Source organism: Pleurodeles waltl, chromosome 1_2 (assembly GCF_031143425.1).
Source record: "Pleurodeles waltl isolate 20211129_DDA chromosome 1_2, aPleWal1.hap1.20221129, whole genome shotgun sequence".
Classification (NCBI taxonomy): domain Eukaryota; kingdom Metazoa; phylum Chordata; class Amphibia; order Caudata; family Salamandridae; genus Pleurodeles; species Pleurodeles waltl.
Genome location: NC_090437.1, coordinates 85,768,237 through 85,787,302, shown reverse-complemented (window position 1 = coordinate 85,787,302; position 19,066 = coordinate 85,768,237). Strand labels below are relative to the sequence as shown.

At 42.7% G+C, this 19,066-nt stretch overlaps 1 protein-coding gene across 1 annotated transcript in view; it reads left to right on the top strand.

Moving 5' to 3' along the window:
• LOC138297076 (coiled-coil domain-containing protein 17-like) overlaps positions 1 to 19,066 on the top strand; it is a 327,301-nt gene that overhangs the window by 110,217 nt on the left and 198,018 nt on the right. Inside the window, exon 4 of the mRNA XM_069236583.1 lies at positions 7,877 to 8,030. Coding sequence (XP_069092684.1) covers positions 7,877 to 8,030 — 154 coding nt within the window. The remainder of the gene's footprint in view (positions 1 to 7,876; positions 8,031 to 19,066) is intronic.

The following is a 19,066-nucleotide window of genomic DNA, read 5'->3' as shown; positions in this document are numbered from 1 at the left end:
TAAATTGATGAAGGCAACATACATTTTGCCACCATCAGTTTAGGCTGTCTTTCAATAAATTCTGGTAAAACGGAAGACCTGGTCAACTGTGCTAACTTTACTTCTGAAGCCCGAATAGAATCTTGAAAGCACATCTCGGTCTTCAGTCCATTCAGTGAGATGAACCAGAATCTGTTTACAGAAAAAGTTTTGTACAGCGCCTGTCAAGCTGATGAGCCTGTAGTTGGCCGGATCATTGCAATCCCTTTTTTTTTAAGTGGGAACGATCTCAGCCAGTTTCCAAGATTTGGGAATCGTAATGCCTGCTAGAATGGCATTAGGTAATAAATTAATATAAGAACCCTAGACTTCCACATTAGCCAGAGAAAGATCATTGGGAATCATATCGGGGCCTAGTGCTTTTGCTGGCAAACAGGAAGTAATACCTATCTTGGTTTCATTTTACCCCAGTGCCAAATTCGAGGAGTTGCTTTCTGTGGGGGAAGGCTGCACTAAACCCACCTTAGCCTGAATACTGTTATCTGTATAAAGGTTACTAAAATGGCTAACCCAGTGCAGGGGGTGAACGATAAATTCTATGCTCCTGTTGGGGCCCCTCTCAAAAACTGCAACTGTGTTCCAAAAAGTTTTATTATGCTTGGTTGATAGGGAATCATGTAAAGAGGCCCAAAAGGAACTTTCCCACTCCCTCTTCGCCCTCCCCAATTCCACCCTGTAAATCTGCCTGGACTTCACAAGTAAATCTTTGCAGCTTGTTTTGGCTACGATAAGGAGATTGGTCTGTGCTTTCCTGCAGGACCTTGAATACCAGGGTATCTCGTTCTGATCTGGCTTCGAAAACCTCCTCCTATTAGTAAGAAGACCCCTGATCTGATTGAAAAGAGAGGCATGCTCTTCTAGAGTTATTTCTGCTTTTTCTTCCACAGTAAGATTTACTACTGCCCCCTTGACAATACAACCTTCCAAAGATCCAAAGATAGGGGAAGCACATTGTAATCCTTGTCTAGTACTAGTATACCGCTAATAAAGGGCCCAAGGCTGATTTTAATGAGAAAGTAGTAAATTCTACTGGAGTGGCCTTCACAAATGAAGGTGTGTTTGCCACATCGGTCTGCTGAGGTCCTTCCATTTGCTGCTCTCAGGTCGAAGTTGAGAGCTAATGCCATGCTTTGGGCTGCTTGTGGTGTCCACTTACCATATGGGAGATCAATTTGGGGGAATCTCCCAAAAGGATTCTATCTCAGAGGTTAATTCAGGCACGTACGCTATTAACGGTTCCATCATAGTATTAAAATCCTCGGCGAGAATTACATATGAGTCATTGGGGAGGTTAGCTAATATCACCTGAATGGCCACCCAGCAGATTATATAAATTGAACTTGATCACAGTCACCAACTGCCAGTAGATCTAATGAGTCTGTCTCAGTAAGAGAGATTATACACTGAAGGGTGACCTTAACCCAAATTGTTAAACCCCTGAAGGTTTTCCCCTGCTTGACTGGACTGAATTTGGCCAGACATACAAATAACCTTTCCTATGGATTGGGTTAGTACTCCAGGTCACTTGGAACAGACAAATGTTGTGTGCCTCAATCAGCCCGCACCAGTCATTCTCCAACAGCTTGCTTCTAATCCCTGCCACATTCCAGGTGAGCATTTGAATCATTTCCTGGAGCTCTACTGTATGCATTACTACATGGGAAGTGGCCTTTCTAATGCACTGCGATGTACCCCAATTGGGGACTGCTTCATTAGGAACATTGCCCCGTGCGGTCACCCCACCCCTACTCCTGCAGTTGTCTCCCCTACCTTCAGAGGAGTTTTGGTCACCCAGTCAGTTAGGACATACTGATGGGACTGTAGTGTGGTTTGAAGGTGGGGGGACATTTGTATCTTTGCGCATCCTGTAGCTAAGTGTGATTTTAGTGTTAACATGACAAATTAGGTGGGCATGTATCGCAATGAGACCCTCCACCATATCACTGCCGTAAAATACAACTTTGAGGACATCTAGCAGACCCCCTGTCATATTCAGCCTCTCGATGCTACATATGTCACTTCTGATAATGGAGCAGCAGTGTTTACTTCCCTAAACCAGTGAGTCATTTTGTTGATGAGGGCTTCCTGATCTTCTCTAGTACCCTCATGCAGTTTAGGAACCTGATTGAGGTAGACAATACTTTGACTGGCATGCTGCAAGGACCTCAAATAGCTCCCACCAATTTCCCTACTCCCCAAACCTGTTGTTTGAGGGGGCATCATTTTAGAGACCCAAAGGGGTTCAAAGCCTACTTGATGGACAGAGTACCTTGTTGCTTCCCTCTGGGCCTCTTACCCCACTTCCAAGGACCATTTTTATAAGCACAGAGTCTTCTTCCTTTAGGCTACTAATTATATCAAAGAGACTCTCAATAGTTTTGCTGACCTTGTTTTGTTGCCCCCTAACATCCCCAGATCCCCTCCCTCCATACTTGCGTCCTCACTGCAGAGTGCCAAAAAACGATTGTGGGACTCCAATTCAAAACTGCACAGGTACAATTTAGGATCCCTTACATCAGCAGCCTGAGCTTTGGGCTTCCTAGTAATTCTAGGCTTAGTTGATATTGCTGCATTTTGTACTAATGTCAGGGAGTGGGAATGGGGGAGGAGAAGGAGACCTAACTCCCACTGAAAGGAGTCAAGTTAATGATATCAGTGCATTCCTCAGTCAGGGTGTTAATTCTGTCAACTATACAATTGCCATCTGCAGATTTCAATAATTTTTGGGCTCTGCTCGGGCCTTTGCCCCCTCTGGCGATTTTCTTTTGACTATGATAGCTAGTAGAGCCCTGAGGTATTAGGATAGGGGTGTACTTTCCCTGCGCAGTTTAAAAGTAGTTAGAAAGCCCCACGTGCAACAGAAAACTGTCTGAACCTGGAGACCCCAGAAACATAGAAGCAGAAAGGAACTCCAATGGCAGGCATTAGAGAGGTGGCCCAGCTCAGCCTCCTACAAGCTCCGACGGGTGTGGATGGGCCTACCCTTGGCCCGGGCTTTGCCCGGACACAACCCATGCCCATGCTGCAGGATTGCAGAACCCCTTTACCACAGTGAAGGGAGGCCCTGCTCCTGCTGGTGTGATGTCTGTTGGGGGAGTGAGTCCCCTGAGGTCATTGGGGGTCAGAGAGGTGGCATGTCCCCAAAGATGCTGGCAGATAACCCACACTGCGGGATTGTAGAGCACTTTTAGCGCAGAGATGGGAAACCATGCCTCCTAAGGTAACAAGCAGCACCTGCACCTCCTGGTGCGATGTTCTTTGGGGGAGTGAGTCCCCTGAGGTCTTTGGGGGTCAGAGAGGTTGCATGCCTCCAAAGATGCTGGCAGGAAATCACTTTTTAATGTAAAATTGGGAAGTTCCTTGAGTGGCTCTTTGAACTAGATCCTTAAGGCGACTGAGATCCAGTGAAGTTATTTTACGAATTGCACACTATGAGTACATCTGAACACCTTTCCAACTGCTGAACACAAATCCATTTCAACTACTTAATTTCATGGCAGTGCCCAGAAGTATAGTGTTGTGATGGGTTATGTTTAATCTGATTTATAGTTGGAATGTTCCCATTATTGGTGAATGGTATTGTAGCCAGAGACAAAACGTTGGTTGTAGAGTTTAATGGTTTGGGCCACAACATGTATCTGGTACCTCAGAGAGACATTTTAAAATAGATCAGTCTCAGCAGTTTTTCATCTGATAAGATGGAGATTGTCAACACAAGCATATATGTGTGGAATAGCTTGGCCTTGTTACAATAATAATTACAAAATCCATGGCAGGTTTCTAAATTAAGTCTGAGGTTTTTATCCACACATGTTTATTTGTTAGAAACTCGTTTAGTTCACTAATTACTTTGATATGGTTACTGATTCATTTTCAAAAAAATTAGAACCTCATTCTTTTCGTAAACAACCCGTAGCCACTGTCTAATCACCATGTGCAATTAGCCTTTTCTTGTTTTCTGAATGTGGTAAAATCACCTACTTTATGTCGTGCCACGACCCGGGCTGGTGGTACCGTGCGTGCCACGAACATGCAGTCTTCTCTCATAGGCAATTGATTAATTGGTGCATGCTCTAATGCCGCAAGTGGCAATAGCATACGCAGCAAGATGTGCCACTGCTTTTACTAAAAGTGGAAAATGTAAGGAGTTGACAACACTGTCTTCCCAAGTGCCACAACCCAGACAATCATACCATTGACGATATGGCACTCAGCCCAGATAGTTAAGCCCCTCATACAAGCAGAAACCCGCAGAGAACATTAAAATGAGAACTGCCACACCCCCCACCTTGGTGTAAACCATCAATATGTCAGCTTCACAGAATTAACACTACTGATGGGGTGCCCTAGATGCAGCCTGGCAAGGTTATAAAGGAGAAGGAATGCCAGCTTGTTTGACTAGTGTGGGGTGACAGCCAGACAGGGGAAATCCATCACTTATAAAATCACCAAATCTCCATTTACCAACACATTTCAAGATATTCAGAAAATGCGGATGACGAGCTCAGTGATCGTAGTGCCGAGTAACATGTTTGCATACCCTTCTGAGAGACTTACCACGGTAATCAGCTCGCAGACACGACTGACCCCTACGCCATGAGAGGTGTGTTCTACCATGCTGGAAATAAAGTACATACTGGAAGGTGGGGAGCTGGTAGGACATTCCAGCATATATATGAAGCACGTAATACAAACTGTGAATGACCCCATGTATTATTTATTGTCCAAATGCACACAACCCACACACATATCGGAAGCCCCAGCACAAGCAACACAAATGGGGTAATCCTGAAGAGTTTCCGACATCAACTTCAGATCCATCACCTGCTCATGACACAGATAACAGGCAAACTTTCATACCCTTTGTGCTACTACAACACAGAGCCAAGAACACAGGCCCATCAATCTGTTGTTTTATCATATTTTTAGGTCTAGTATTAGGCTACATCGTTTGATTTTACTAAAATTGTATATGATATCTAATATTCTTAGTTGTAGTGGCTTTCAACCTGCCCTCCTTATGCAACGGTCTGTTTTCCACATTTTTCTTCTGCCCATTACACCATACACAATGGAGCAGCCCACTGCAGCCATTGGCTAACTTCACTGTGAGTGAGGGCATTCTCCTCTTTCAAAGCAGCACATCTGTTCTCAAAGTAGCTCCCTTGGGTTCTATGGCACTGTGTGCTTTTTCAGACCCAAAAATATTTTTAGTTTTTGACACTTTTTGTGCACCCTGAATATCAACATCAGCATATTGATGGGACATAAGATCAAGGACAAAATATTGAAAATAAAATATAAATAGGTAAGTGAATCTAGATTTTCTGTTCCTAATTCTACATATATGTACCTTGCTGATATATAGCTTCAATGTATGTAGATGTGGATTTCAGAACAGAAAATCTACACTTCCTATATATACACTTACCATTCACTGTTTTGTCCCATGATATTCCGTCCTTGATATTCTTCTACCACAATATTTTAGGGGTCAATATTTAGTAGTGCAACCATCGGTGACTGTTTGGCAAGTCCACCTACTATAAAGTTTGACAAAAATCATGACAAAAGAAGCATTGATGAAGCTGAAAGGTTGGACCTACACCAGACCTATTGGCTTTGCAAATGCTTCGATTAATTTTGTTAATTTGTTTCAGAAAGCACTTGCCTCTTGCCTTACAGCTACATTACAGTGCAGTGTTTTTCTCAGGAGAAGGTCAAAACACTGCCAACCCGGATACAATCTGCTGGTCATGGAATAGTAAAACACATTAAACAATGAGTACGAAAGTAGATAGACATTGTCTTGCTCACAGAGACATCCACCAAGAGAAATGACAGTATTTAAAACGACAGAGGCAAAATCTGTAAAACGCAAAACCTGGTATTCCCATCTCCCACAACACCAGCCCAACAAGGACAGTGACAACGGCATCCTCAACCCCTTGGAGGCTTGACCACAGAGCATACCTGACAATGGTTGACAGAATATGCAGCAGCACAACTGGTGGCCTAGGGCTTTAAACAGATCAAAGGCCCCCTCAAGGATGTTCACGGTTGAGACCAAACTATTTTCAAGTCTAACTAGACGATAATTGCCCTCTGCCAACCAGTCACAGTCTGACAGACCCAAATGGTTTATATTCCACCAGATATATAGCTTCTACTCCTACTTCAAACACCAATAGGGAATACTTTGACAAGCTGCTGTACCTATTCCAGCCCCATCATCTGTGATACCAAGAAGTCTTTAGTCAGCTCAGTGGAGGGTGAGCAAATATATATATGTTCCTCCATAGTATAGGAGTGAGTGCTATAAAATGTTTCAAGTGTAATTTCTCTCTTCATCTGGTTGTTCTGAACACTTCGACAATCTACTCCAGCATCAAGAAATGATACTCCATTAAATGAAAGTATTCTCTGCCCATGACACCTTAACAAAAATATGAACCAAGCGGTCCACCTTTCAGACCTATTATTCAAGGGAGTCACTGGTGCAACAAGAAGAAACTTAGCACAATAGCTTACCTTGCCACTCTGCCTTGACATGATGTTTGAAATGCAGAGAAAATGTCACGCCAAAGAGGTGTGGTTAGAATTCATCACTATTAAATATCTTTATTTCGATTACGTTTATTAGGCATAAATACAAGAAGTAAATGCATACGCAATTTTAAAATAAAAAAATAAAAAAAGTCCTACAACATACAAAATTCGTTATTGTGGTTAGCAGCCAATTTATAATTGATGCACTTCCTTGAATATAAACTCAGCTAATGAGTCAAGGAATTCCTCAACTTCTTTGCAGAAATCATAAACGTCCACACTGTGTAACAGACTGAAGGAGATGATAAAAGGGGAGGTACGGAGGTAGATGGAGGCTGGACAACAACCACTTACAATTCATGCTCTTTTAACAAAGGTACCCGATGTTTCTTTCTCATCGATGCAAAAACGCATAGTGGTCTGTTTATAGTAAGCATTGCATGAACGAAGAGCATTGTCCGTGTGTTAATGCTTATACTTCGGGAAATAAAGCATATATTGAATTAGCCCAGATGTAAACGTGGGTAACTAATCTTTTGTGCTGGTTTGTGATCCACAACAAGGTTCCACGCCTGGGACAGCTTTCAGAATAAAGTGTGCAATGTAGTTGTCTCACTCAAACTCTCCGCTTCTCGAATCCTTCAGCAAGACTTAGGAGAACTGTGTAGTCGATATTCTAAAACATTTGGATGTTTTAATGATGATGATGCTAGGATTGAGTTGGAAATGTTCTGATTATGAGTATTTTGGGGTTATGGTGTTGATAGGAGTTTGCATGAAATGCTGTCTTTGTTGGTATGTTCAGTTATGGTTTAGTTAGGATTATGCTGTTAAATAAGTTACCTACCTGATGACTGTTCCAGTGGTATACAGTGCAGCATGTCCTCATTATCTGTCATAGGTACATGTCACCTTATTGCTATATCTTGTACAAAGCTTGACAACAATGTAGTGCACATTCTCTAGTTCGTACATCATGGAACACCCGCCCCCTTGTGAGCAGCAGAATCCACTGGTCAGAAGAATAGATCCAAGTTCACTATTTATCTAGTTCAAATGTGTACATTTACAAAGCTAAATTTGGTCAATTTGAAACTATTTTTTATTTTCCTATCTTTTTTTGCAAAGCTGGTCATCGTTGACCTTCATAGGTAACATAGACGCACAATGTCCATTTTATTTTAAATAAGCACTGGGTCAGCTGATTTTGCAGAGGTATATAACATGGCAATGGAAACAGAATGCAATATTGAAGTACCTTTTTTAACAACACAATTTTCTGTTTCAGACATTGTTGAGCGGCTGCATGAACTGGCTGCCCAGAATAAAAACTCTGCCCAGCTAGAGAAATTATTACACCACCTCACTGCTCAAGAACAAAGAAACGAGCAGCTGCTGGACTCCATGAGGCAACAGATTGAGGCGCTGCAATTGGAAGCTATGTAAGGGAAGTCGTGTTTATGAATGGCTTTGATTTATACGAGATTTATATATCTGGACTAGGACAGCTGTGCGAGATTGAAGTCCCACAGGTCTCTGCAAATGTGTTATTCATTCTTCCAGATCCCTTAGCATTTCATCACATATTTAGAGCTGCTTAAATTTACAATTATAACTGGATGGGTATATTTGTATTTGATTTGCATACCACTCACAGTACCTCGAATTCATATGAGAATACTGTGTGAGTTTTATGGTGTCAATGTTAGATTTTTTGCTACAACTTAGAATGATGTAGAGGTTTCATTTACATTGGGTAAATTGTTCACAATAGTTCTAAAATTATGAATTTATAAGCTACAAATAGCTATTTAGAAGTGGTTATTCCTATGTGAATGTCAGAGGAATGACCAGGTACTGGTATGCAAAGTAGGTATAAATTGTATTTAAGATTTTGATAGAAAATGTCAGTTATGTAATTAGTTCACATTACCACTTTGTCGCTCTTCATTGTCACAGTCTTTAAAAATGTGAATGAGTCCTATCCAGGAAACAGGCAGGCACCATAACCTTCAAATTTACCAATATTTTCAAGCATCTCCACCTTCAGTGGTGAACATTTACACCCAACATTTCACTTGGATGCCCAGTTTGTCGGCCTGATCCAGATTTTGCTCCTTTGCTAGATCCATTTCTGTTTCTAAGGCCCTGATGTAGCATTTGACTGATGCCATACTCCGTCCCAAACATGATGGATATCCTGTCCTCCATATTACAAGTGCCATAGAATTTAATGCACTTGTAATATGGCGGGCGGAATATCTGTCACGTTTGTGCCATACTCCAAATCAGGCCCTTAGTTCCCTTTCTTACTTTTCTTTGTTTTAAAATATCGATTTGTAAGAGAGGTACTGGTAAGAGGTTTTTTTCGTTCAACTCTCTTGTTCTAATACAATCTAGAAATTTATTTTGTGTCTTTACTGTTTGTTTATTGTGAAAGGCCGATCCAGACACACTGTTACACTGGAGGCCTGGTGTTCCTTTGGAATGATAACTGTATCATGGAAATCCTGAGGCTTTTCCAGCGGTGCTGTGTTGGTGGGGGGTTGTATAACCATGTAATTTTCCTACGTACCCAAGCGTCCTTGCCTCCCCCGGGCTTATTCACAGAAACTCTTCTTTAGAGTAAAGGGTTATTGAGCCACTGAAGTGTAGCCTAAACCCCTTCTAATGTATCCAAGGCATAGGCTTTGTGATTTCGTTTTCAGAGAAAATATCAGCAGTGACGGTACTGTGGTTGTGCACGTCCAACCCAGTCCCCTCCCATTTTCTTGGTTCGTCCACTTTGTTAGTGTTTGTGTGCGCTACATTTGTTTTGTGTGTTGAGAAGAGTCCTTGCTGTGCATACTGGTTCCATTCATCCGATTCCCTCGAGCTAAAACAGTTTACAGTTGCTTATATCATCCTTTTAGTGTTGTTTTTAAACGGTTTCCTTTAGATGGAAGGCATGTTTCTTTCAACTTTCCTGCTCAGTTTTCAATTCTCGTTAGAGTGGGGAGCTGAACTTCAATTACCTATCTTGGAGTTTTCTAAAATTTTTTAATACCATAGCGAAACAGTGAACTAGATGGCTACAGATCTCAGCATACAGGTGCCAACTATTTTTTGCTCCACCGATAATGAATTTTTCCAAGGACTGTCATCCTCAAATAGGACTTTCTCATATGTATATCTTTAAAGAAGTCCACCTGTTGTTCTGTGATTAAAGTTCATCGACCTTTCAAAATTATAAAAGCATATTTTGCATACACTATCTGTGATAGCTAAGCCTACTTTTGTGAGCATGGTATGCATCATCCATCTTTGCTGGGGGAATATCAATCAGTCTGCAAATTCTGCATTGTTACATAAATGACGAGACCAAATAAATCATACAGAAGTTAAAACAGTCAGTTAGTTCACATGCAAAAAAGAGTTACAACAAATTGACAAGACTTAGTTAACATCCAAACAGAGAGTGTTTGAAATACGTACCGGCATAGAATTTAACTGTAGTATATACTGCATCAAACCAGCAGTGTTAAGTTCTATGCAGTCCAGTACTACAAGGAAAATATGTGAAAACTGCAGACGAATACACAATTGATAAATGATAAATTCTACTTTTAATCAAATTTACAAAAACATGCATATATAATTATAAAGATTACAATGTTCCTTTAGGGTAATTACTTACACCCTTAATTCTTACTTTTTGAACAATGTATGCAAATAGTTATAAAAAAACAAATGCCTTCATTCCCTGTCTGATAGAACAACATTGGTGCTACCTTTATCAGTAGGGAATTCCACGGCATAGCAAGGGTACCAATAACAAGGCAAAGTGCAATAAGGATAAAACACCTGCTTGCCTCGTCCTACTATATAGGGTGAATAAGGGGGCATCAGCTCATTGCCTGAGATCTTAGCTACCATGTAACGCATTTACTAATAAGAGGTGCACAGGTCCCTAGTGCATCTTTACTAGTATTTCCAACAAAACATGTCACTTCAGAGTCGAAACGCATTCTCTGCATCAAGAGATGATAGTACTAAAGCTTCGGAGACTTTGTTGAAGTACTTCATATAGTTCGAAAGCCTTCTGAGATTATGCCTAGTTGATCGGTTGGTGTAAATCTTGACTAATATGGGTGTGTCAACTTATCAACAGCAATATTGAGCTGATAGGGCAGAATATTTGGCTCTATTATGAGAAAAAAGTCAGGCCTAAAGGAGGCAGAATTATTACCTGGCTTGTGTATCAGGTGCTACTGTTAGTGCATCTGACCTTAATAAGTAAACTTACAAGAAGACGCAAATAGGTTGATGGACCTTTTGACTCGCTTCAAGGTTTTCCCACCATATATCCCATACCAATACAGATCAATATCTAATAACAATCAATAACATTAGTAATCAATAGGAGTCAGTAATTGCTATACACCATGACCTTGAAGTCATGAATAACCACACCTTTGTGCAGTGGTGGCCAGCAGTTTTCGGAGGGAGGGGGGTAGGCGGGAAGCACACTCGCACTCATTCTTTCACACACACGCACACATGCACGCACATATTAACAACACTCATTAACATTCAAACATGCACGCACGCACCAAACATTAATTTAAAAAGATTTATTCTGGCTCGCATCTCACAACAGTTTTCCCTATTGAGGAGGACATAGCTGCCATTGGAGAGCACCTGGAATGAAGGTCTAATCAAGGGGACTGGAACTCCCTTCAGATAACAAGCCAAGTTTGCTGCCGAAGCGTTACACCCCCATGCAAGGACAGCTCTTTTCAAACCATCGAATGGCAGGCAGAAGTCTCCCATTCACTATCGCCAAGAAAGACCTCTTTCATGCCACTGATACATTTGTATGAGAAGGGCAGCTCCCACACCTCATGGATGTAACTATCTCCTAGCCTTTCATATCTGCCTACTGGAATGTGTTTTAAGCAGGACGTGACTCGAAGTGTTGAAATAGGCAGATTAATGACCCCGTGTATTAACCACTCAGCAGATGGTATTTCAGCCACAGTAAAAGGCAACTTTTCTAACTTCTCAATGTTTAACATGATATAAGTCGCTTCTTCCGTAGCCAGTAGTTGTTGTTGTCACATTAAATTAAATGTGGGAAATATATCCCTTGCGCTAACATGTTGCCAGGGAACGCGACCTGCCTTCAATGTTTGTAGTGTCCAACCCAACTGCATAATGGACGTTGGTTGACTCTGTCCATAGTGTAAAGAAGACATGTCACTTTGTATTATGTCTATTGCAGAAGAAACAATGTTGTTTAGGGTGTATATCCGGTCGGACAGGGTATTAATCCCCTTATCTAAAACATCTAATGCCTTCTATAAGTTTTCCTGATCTATTTGCCTTAACCGGGCAGCAGCTTTGTGTTGAGAAAGCTTCCAAATTTCATTTTAAACTGCATATAAGAAGCGCTTTCTGCGTTGTTTTCTGGGGCCTAACAGGAAATTCTGTAAGTCAGTGTTATTAGACAGGAGACTGAGGTGTTCTCTAACAGCATCTAGTGAGGAACTCTTCAACCATTGCTGGCATAGTTTCCCTACACTGTATGTTGTTATTATACCTACATGTTTGGATGACACATAGCGAGGGTCTGGCCTACTTGTTCTAAAACACCCCGTGGAGTTTATAAAACGTTTATGACACCCATTGGTGTCTGTTGGCCACAATAACCACCCGCCAGGATGTGACAGTGGAGCATTAAACATGCCATTCTGGTCCCATTTATTGGGCTGATCTTCAGTTGCATTTATACTTTTTTGCCATTTATAAAATTTTGCAGGGGCAGGAATACTCGGGGCATTCAATTCCTTAATCTTTGCTAAGGCTAAACAACTTGCCTGTTGTACAGTTTCATTTAAAAATATAATTTGAACAGGTATCAGGCATGCTCTGAATAAAGCTTCCTTCCCCCTTATTTGCCAATTTTTTGTTCCCCACATACTTTTTTAGTCAATCGACTTAAGCCAATATTCATAGCCTTCTATAGCCAACCGGGAAACAAAGTAATCTGAATACATGAATTTCGTATCTGTCAATAATATATGTACGTTTTCCATCAATGGCAATTTGAAATAATATGACTCAGCATTTCTAACATTGTGCCCAGAAAAATATGCACATTTTTCAGAATATGTTTTAGAACTCATTTGTGGTGGAGTTGGACAATGTTCCCATTCTATGTAATTAAAATTAGTCTTTGGGGTACTTGCTCTGTGAATGAAATGGTGTCCATAATAATTATAGCAATCCATATCACCATAATTCTCTTTAGATTGATAAACATCCTCACTTTTAAATACAGTAAAATACTATAATTCAGTCATAATAGAATCAACTGTTTTCACATCCCAGTCATCAGAAACAACTCTGGGTATTATTACATCGTTCATAGAAAGTTTAAACACATATGGTATTTGAATGAACTATGTGTGGCCGTATATTTCAAATGTGACTTTATCCCAAACAATCCCATCAGGAATTGGTATAGTGATAATTTCACGAAAGACAAGACTCTGTGGATCATGTGAGAAGATAAATTGGGTTTTAGGACCTCAACCACCACTAAACTATTGATCTTTCAGGAAGAAAATGAATATGTGTTAATAGAAAGAATGTTATGGCAAAGCCAATCCAAAGGACTAAAGCTAATACAGTCAAGGAAAGCCACAGATAGTTCCATGGGAAAATAAAGTCCTTTGTTTTAAGCCAGTTTATCAGCTTATGTGTTTTTGGCAGTTCAGATGTAGAAGAGGCAAATGAGTCCGAAAAGGTGTTGTTGATGTCAGCAATGTATCCAGAAGCAGTCTGTGCAAAAACTGGAGCCATATTTGTAGGAGGAGAACTGGTAGGGGTCTCCCACAATGGTTCACAGTAAATGATGCCATTGTGTGTGTATAAGTTGTGTCAAATAGATCAGTAGTTTCTGTATTGTTTATTGTAACAGATATTAGTGGAACTAATGCAAGATCATTTTCCACCCTCCCCAAGCTCAGAGAGGTGTAAGCATTGCTGCTCAAAACTTGTAGAGGGACATCTCGGCCAGTAGTGATAGGGATTCAGGAACTACTGGCTGCTCCTCTTGGTCTGCTGTGCAGGATCGGCCACATGGTGTAACTTGACACTGTCGATAGATACAAAGCGATTTTCTTTAGCGCCAGCCAACGGTGGTAGAATGACAGTTCTGGTACTGTGTATTCCCAAGACTGGGACTGGTGCACAATAAGAAGGACCGAACTCCTTTTTCGCAGTGACTTTTTCACATACTAGGTCCCCAACCATTGGAATCCAGCCGGTAGGTGTGATTGGTACATCCTTAATTCCTGCGGAGGCAACACAGGCAGAAGCATTGTCTTCACAGAACTGTTGTGATTCCTGGAAGATAGTGACACATTCATTTATGTCAAAAGGTGTTTTTGCCACCTCCATGCCAGGACCATCAAGATCTGGAATATACATTTCAGTTAAAAAAAGGCACTCATATGAAGTACGACCTCCCAGGGACCTTCTAGGCACATTGTTATGTGCTCTCTGGACTTCATACAGTTGTTTAAGCCAACTACGACCCATACCTAATACTCTGGCTGTTAAGGACTGCTTCAAGTCATGGTTTTGTCGCTCCACGACACTATTTCCCTCGTGATGAAATGAAGACGAGTAATGGAGTTGGACCCCTAACTAAGCCATGGCGTCCCTGATTGCCCTTGAGGCAAAAGCAGGGCCCTGGTCCGAGTGGAAAGCCGGAACTGCATATGTGCCGATAAAGACTTGCAAATCTTTAATAACAGTCCAAGCGTCAGCCAAGTGTTGTGGCCACAGGCAAAAGTCAACAGTGACTAAGATGTATTTGTATGCACTGTCCGGTGTTAGGGGACCACAGTGGTCCAAGTACACACATTTGTTAGAAATTAGGAGGGGTATCTGCGGTGGGCGTTTGACGATGGAGCCCTTAATTTGATGGCAGATGTCACAACAAAGTACATACTGCTTGGTCTATTTGTATAGACCTGGCCACCAATAACGTGCTTGCAATAATGATATTGTAGCCGCCACACCAGCATGGGCAGATGCAACCCCCTCATGCTCTGCTTTAATCAACTCTGGTCTTATGTCTTTGTTGGGAATTACTCGAACTCCTACACCTGGTATTTTTAGTTCTGCGTCAACGAAGCCTCCCATTCGGTAGGAATATTTAGCAGGAAATGCTTTTGGATAGGGCGTGCCTTCAGCCGTAGCTTTCACAGCAGCGCATATGTCATTGTCTGGTTTCGTTCCAGAACGAGTTACTGCAGAAGCTGTAGCTACTGCTGATTTGGCTGCTTCATCAGCCAGTGTATTTTAAGCAACGTGTATTCCAACACGCTGTTGTCCAAGTGTATGTACAACATGGACATTTGGTAGCGTTTCTTTCAGATCCACTACTTTCCCCCACAGAAGTCTGTATTTAATGGTGTTGCCTTTAGAATCTCTGAGCCCATTCTGGCACTAGTAATGCAGGTATTCGTTGAGGGACTGGACGCAGTAATACGAATCACAGACGATCAGTGTTAGCTGTGCAGGATCCGTGTGTTCCAGTGCCATCACCAGAGCCTTTAGCTCTGCTAGTTGTGCTGTGCAATCCCCAAGGGTTTGCGTGAATGTATGCTGGGAACAAAATGTATTATCCTCCATGTAGCCACTTACGAATGCGCAAGCAGCGGAGTATTGTTGCTTTTTGCCTATTGCAGGTTGTATTGAGCCATCGGTGTACATGACTTTGATATTGATCAGTAGGCAATGTCTTTGCTGGATCTGGGTATTCTTGATCATATTGCAAAAATATAGTCAACATCAGTGGCTGTCAAAGATGTTGCCCATTGAATCCAATGTGGATGTTATGCTTTAGCGTTTGGAATGCTGGCTTTGGTAACAGCCTCAAGGGCTGGAATTGGAGATACAACAATTATGCGTTTCCCCTGGCTAATGGTCTTTCTTTAATGACAGCCATCTGAACAGCAGTGAGAACTTTCTCAGTGGGAGCAAAGCGTTGTTCTGCTGCTGAATACAAATGTGATTTGTATGCAATCGGGACTGTCTCACCGTCATTGAAAGTTACATAGGTGAAACCAATGGCACCAGCAATTACTCTGATGACCAGATGTTTTTTATTGTCCCTTGTGTGTAAGTGTTATTCTGCAAGCATGCCAGTTTGCAAAGGTCTGAGAATGTGTGTGTGTTCGACCGCGTTGTAAACATATACAATATTCAACTGGCGGAAAGGGATTGGCCACCTGAATTTGCCTGTACTTACCCATATGGGGAAGATATTATCAAACCTTCTTTCTCACCCCTTGTTACCGATGAGCTCTCAGAAGCCTACGCCATCGATTGGGCATTGGCCCAGGCACCCACGCTATATTGCACCACTTAGGGTGGAATAAAGATTCCCCCTATCATGTAATTCCTATTAAAAACCAAATGTCTACTGTGGGAACCATCCCAAATGGCAAGCACATAGTTAATATGCTTATCTTGAGGTCCCGTAAGGGGAAATACTGCTTCCAGTGCATTTATTTTTTGAGCTAACCAACACTTAATCTCTTCTTGTTTGGCGGGTACTTTACCCATGATCGAATGTACAGTCGCTGGATTGATGCCTGGCATTACTGCATTTGGTTGCGCCGGAATAGCACGTGCTGAGTTTTTATTTAATGTTTACATTACAAACTGTACTAGTCATCTGTATAGTGCAGTAAGCTCAGCATATAAACGACGGACTTCAGCTACCGTTAGGTTCACTGCAGCAGGGTGAGGTGTATATGTGGCCAATAAAGGCCAGGTGGGACCATCATTACTTAGAGCACCTAACCTAATATGTAAAATTGTATGGGGCAGGGCGTCTTAAAGCCAACTGTTATGTTCTTGATAAGATAGAGGTATTTCTAGATATGCATATGGTCTGTATTGTGCAGGTGCGCTTGCAGGTGTATAATGATGAAATGTATTTGTGTTCCCATCAGCTGCTGTAAATCTAACTCAAGAATAAAACAATTCTGTTCTATAGGCTGGATGAGCCTCAACAACAAATGTAACTGGACCCCCCCTGGGCTTTAGGCAATGTTCCAATAAATGTGCAGTAAGGGGTGGTCGCATATTGACTGCAATTGCTACCTGTTGCGGATTCTCCATGATGAATGGTTAATTTTATTTGGAGATAAGCACACCAAATGGGGATTATCCTTTTAGAGTTCAAGCTTGAACAACCTACAGCGTTAGTTAGGTACTCCCTATTTAGCTGAGGAGCAAAAACCTCAATACCACGGACGTCTCCGTATATACTGTAGTACTGAGGTGTCTTTGTATGTAGTGAGATAGAGATACTCAGGAGGACCCAAAAATTAGAGCCTGACCAAACGTTGGCGGCGTCATGTTGCGTAGACTCTCATGATCCTAATCAGACTACTGGATTTGGGTGGCAGAATCACTTGCGCTGTGGGGGACTGAGTCTAAACCCACTACAGGTGACACCTGTCGGCCTAATCCGGGTTTTGCTCTGGCTATCTAGCAGTGCCTCATCTCCACCCAGATCTGTGACTGGGGGTGAATGTTTGATTTGTTCTACATTCCGTCCATCTTCAGTTGTTTTTGTATTTGTCGCCCCAAGTGGGAAGGGTATGCCCAGACGTGGGTCCCTTGCTCACTATGCCACCAGATTCAAGCTAGCCTGGCTGAAGAGGGGTGATACCCCGAAACCGGTCCCAGGATGCTTGTTTCTGGTCCAGGGAGGACCTGGTCTGGCAGTTCGGGCTGGACTGTTCCCATGAGGAACAGGGTCAAGACTGATTTGCATATGGCTGGGTCCAAACTGGAATGGCATGGTGAGCAAAAAAACTGATGGATTAAACCCAGATCTGTGACTGGGGGTGAATGTTTGATTTGTTCTACATTCCGTCCATCTTCAGTTGTTTTTGCATTTGTCGCCCCAAGTGGGAAGGGTATGCCCAGACGTGGGTCCCTTGCTCACTATGCCACCAGATTCAAGCTAGCCTGGCTGAAGAGGGGTGATACCCCGAGACCGGTCCCAGGATGCTTGTTTCTGGTCCAGGTAGGACCTGGTCTGGCAGTTCGGGCTGGACTGTTCCCATGAGGAACAGGGTCAAGACTGATTTGCATATGGCTGGGTCCAAACTGGAATGGCATGGTGAGCAAAAAAACTGATGGATTAAACCCAGATCTGTGATTGGGGGTGAATGTTTGATTTGTTCTACATTCCGTCCATCTTCAGTTGTTTTTGCATTTGTCGCCCCAAGTGGGAAGGGTATGCCCAGACGTGGGTCCCTTGCTCACTATGCCACCAGATTCAAGCTAGCCTGGCTGAAGAGGGGTGATACCCCGAAACCGGTCCCAGGATGCTTGTTTCTGGTCCAGGGAGGACCTGGTCTGGCAGTTCGGGCTGGACTGTTCCCATGAGGAACAGGGTCAAGACTGATTTGCATATGGCTGGGTCCAAACTGGAATGGCATGGTGAGCAAAAAAACTGATGGATTAAACCCAGATCTGTGACTGGGGGTGAATGTTTGATTTGTTCTACATTCCGTCCATCTTCAGTTGTTTTTGTATTTGTCGCCCCAAGTGGGAAGGGTATGCCCAGACGTGGGTCCCTTGCTCACTATGCCACCAGATTCAAGCTAGCCTGGCTGAAGAGGGGTGATACCCCGAAATCGGTCCCAGGATGCTTGTTTCTTGTCCAGGGAGGACCTGGTCTGGCAGTTCGGGCTGGACTGTTCCCATGAGGAACAGGGTCAAGACTGATTTGCATATGGCTGGGTCCAAACTAGAATGGCATGGTGAGCAAAAAAAGTGATGGATTAAACCCAGATCTGTGACTGGGGGTGAATGTTTGATTTGTTCTACATTCCGTCCATCTTCAGTTGTTTTTGCATTTGTCGCCCCAAGTGGGAAGGGTATGCCCAGACGTGGGTCCCTTGCTCACTATGCCACCAGATTCAAGCTAGCCTGGCTGAAGAGGGGTGATACCCTGAAACCGGTCCCAGGATGCTTGTTTCTGGTCCAGGGAGGACCTGGTCTGGCAGTTCGGGCTGGACTGTTCCCATGAGGAACAGGGTCAAGACTGATTTGCATATGGCTGGGTCCAAACTGGAATGGCATGGTGAGCAAAAAAACTGATGGATTAAACCCAGATCTGTGACTGGGGGTGAATGTTTGATTTGTTCTACATTCCGTCCATCTTCAGTTGCTTTTGCATTTGTCGCCCCAAGTGGGAAGGGTATGCCCAGACGTGGGTCCCTTGCTCACTACGCCACCAGATTCAAGCTAGCCTGGCTGAAGAGGGGTGATACCCCGAAACCGGTCCCAGGATGCTTGTTTCTGGTCCAGGGAGGACCTGGTCTGGCAGTTCGGGCTGGACTGTTCCCATGAGGAACAGGCTCAAGACTGATTTGCACATGGCTGGGTCCAAACT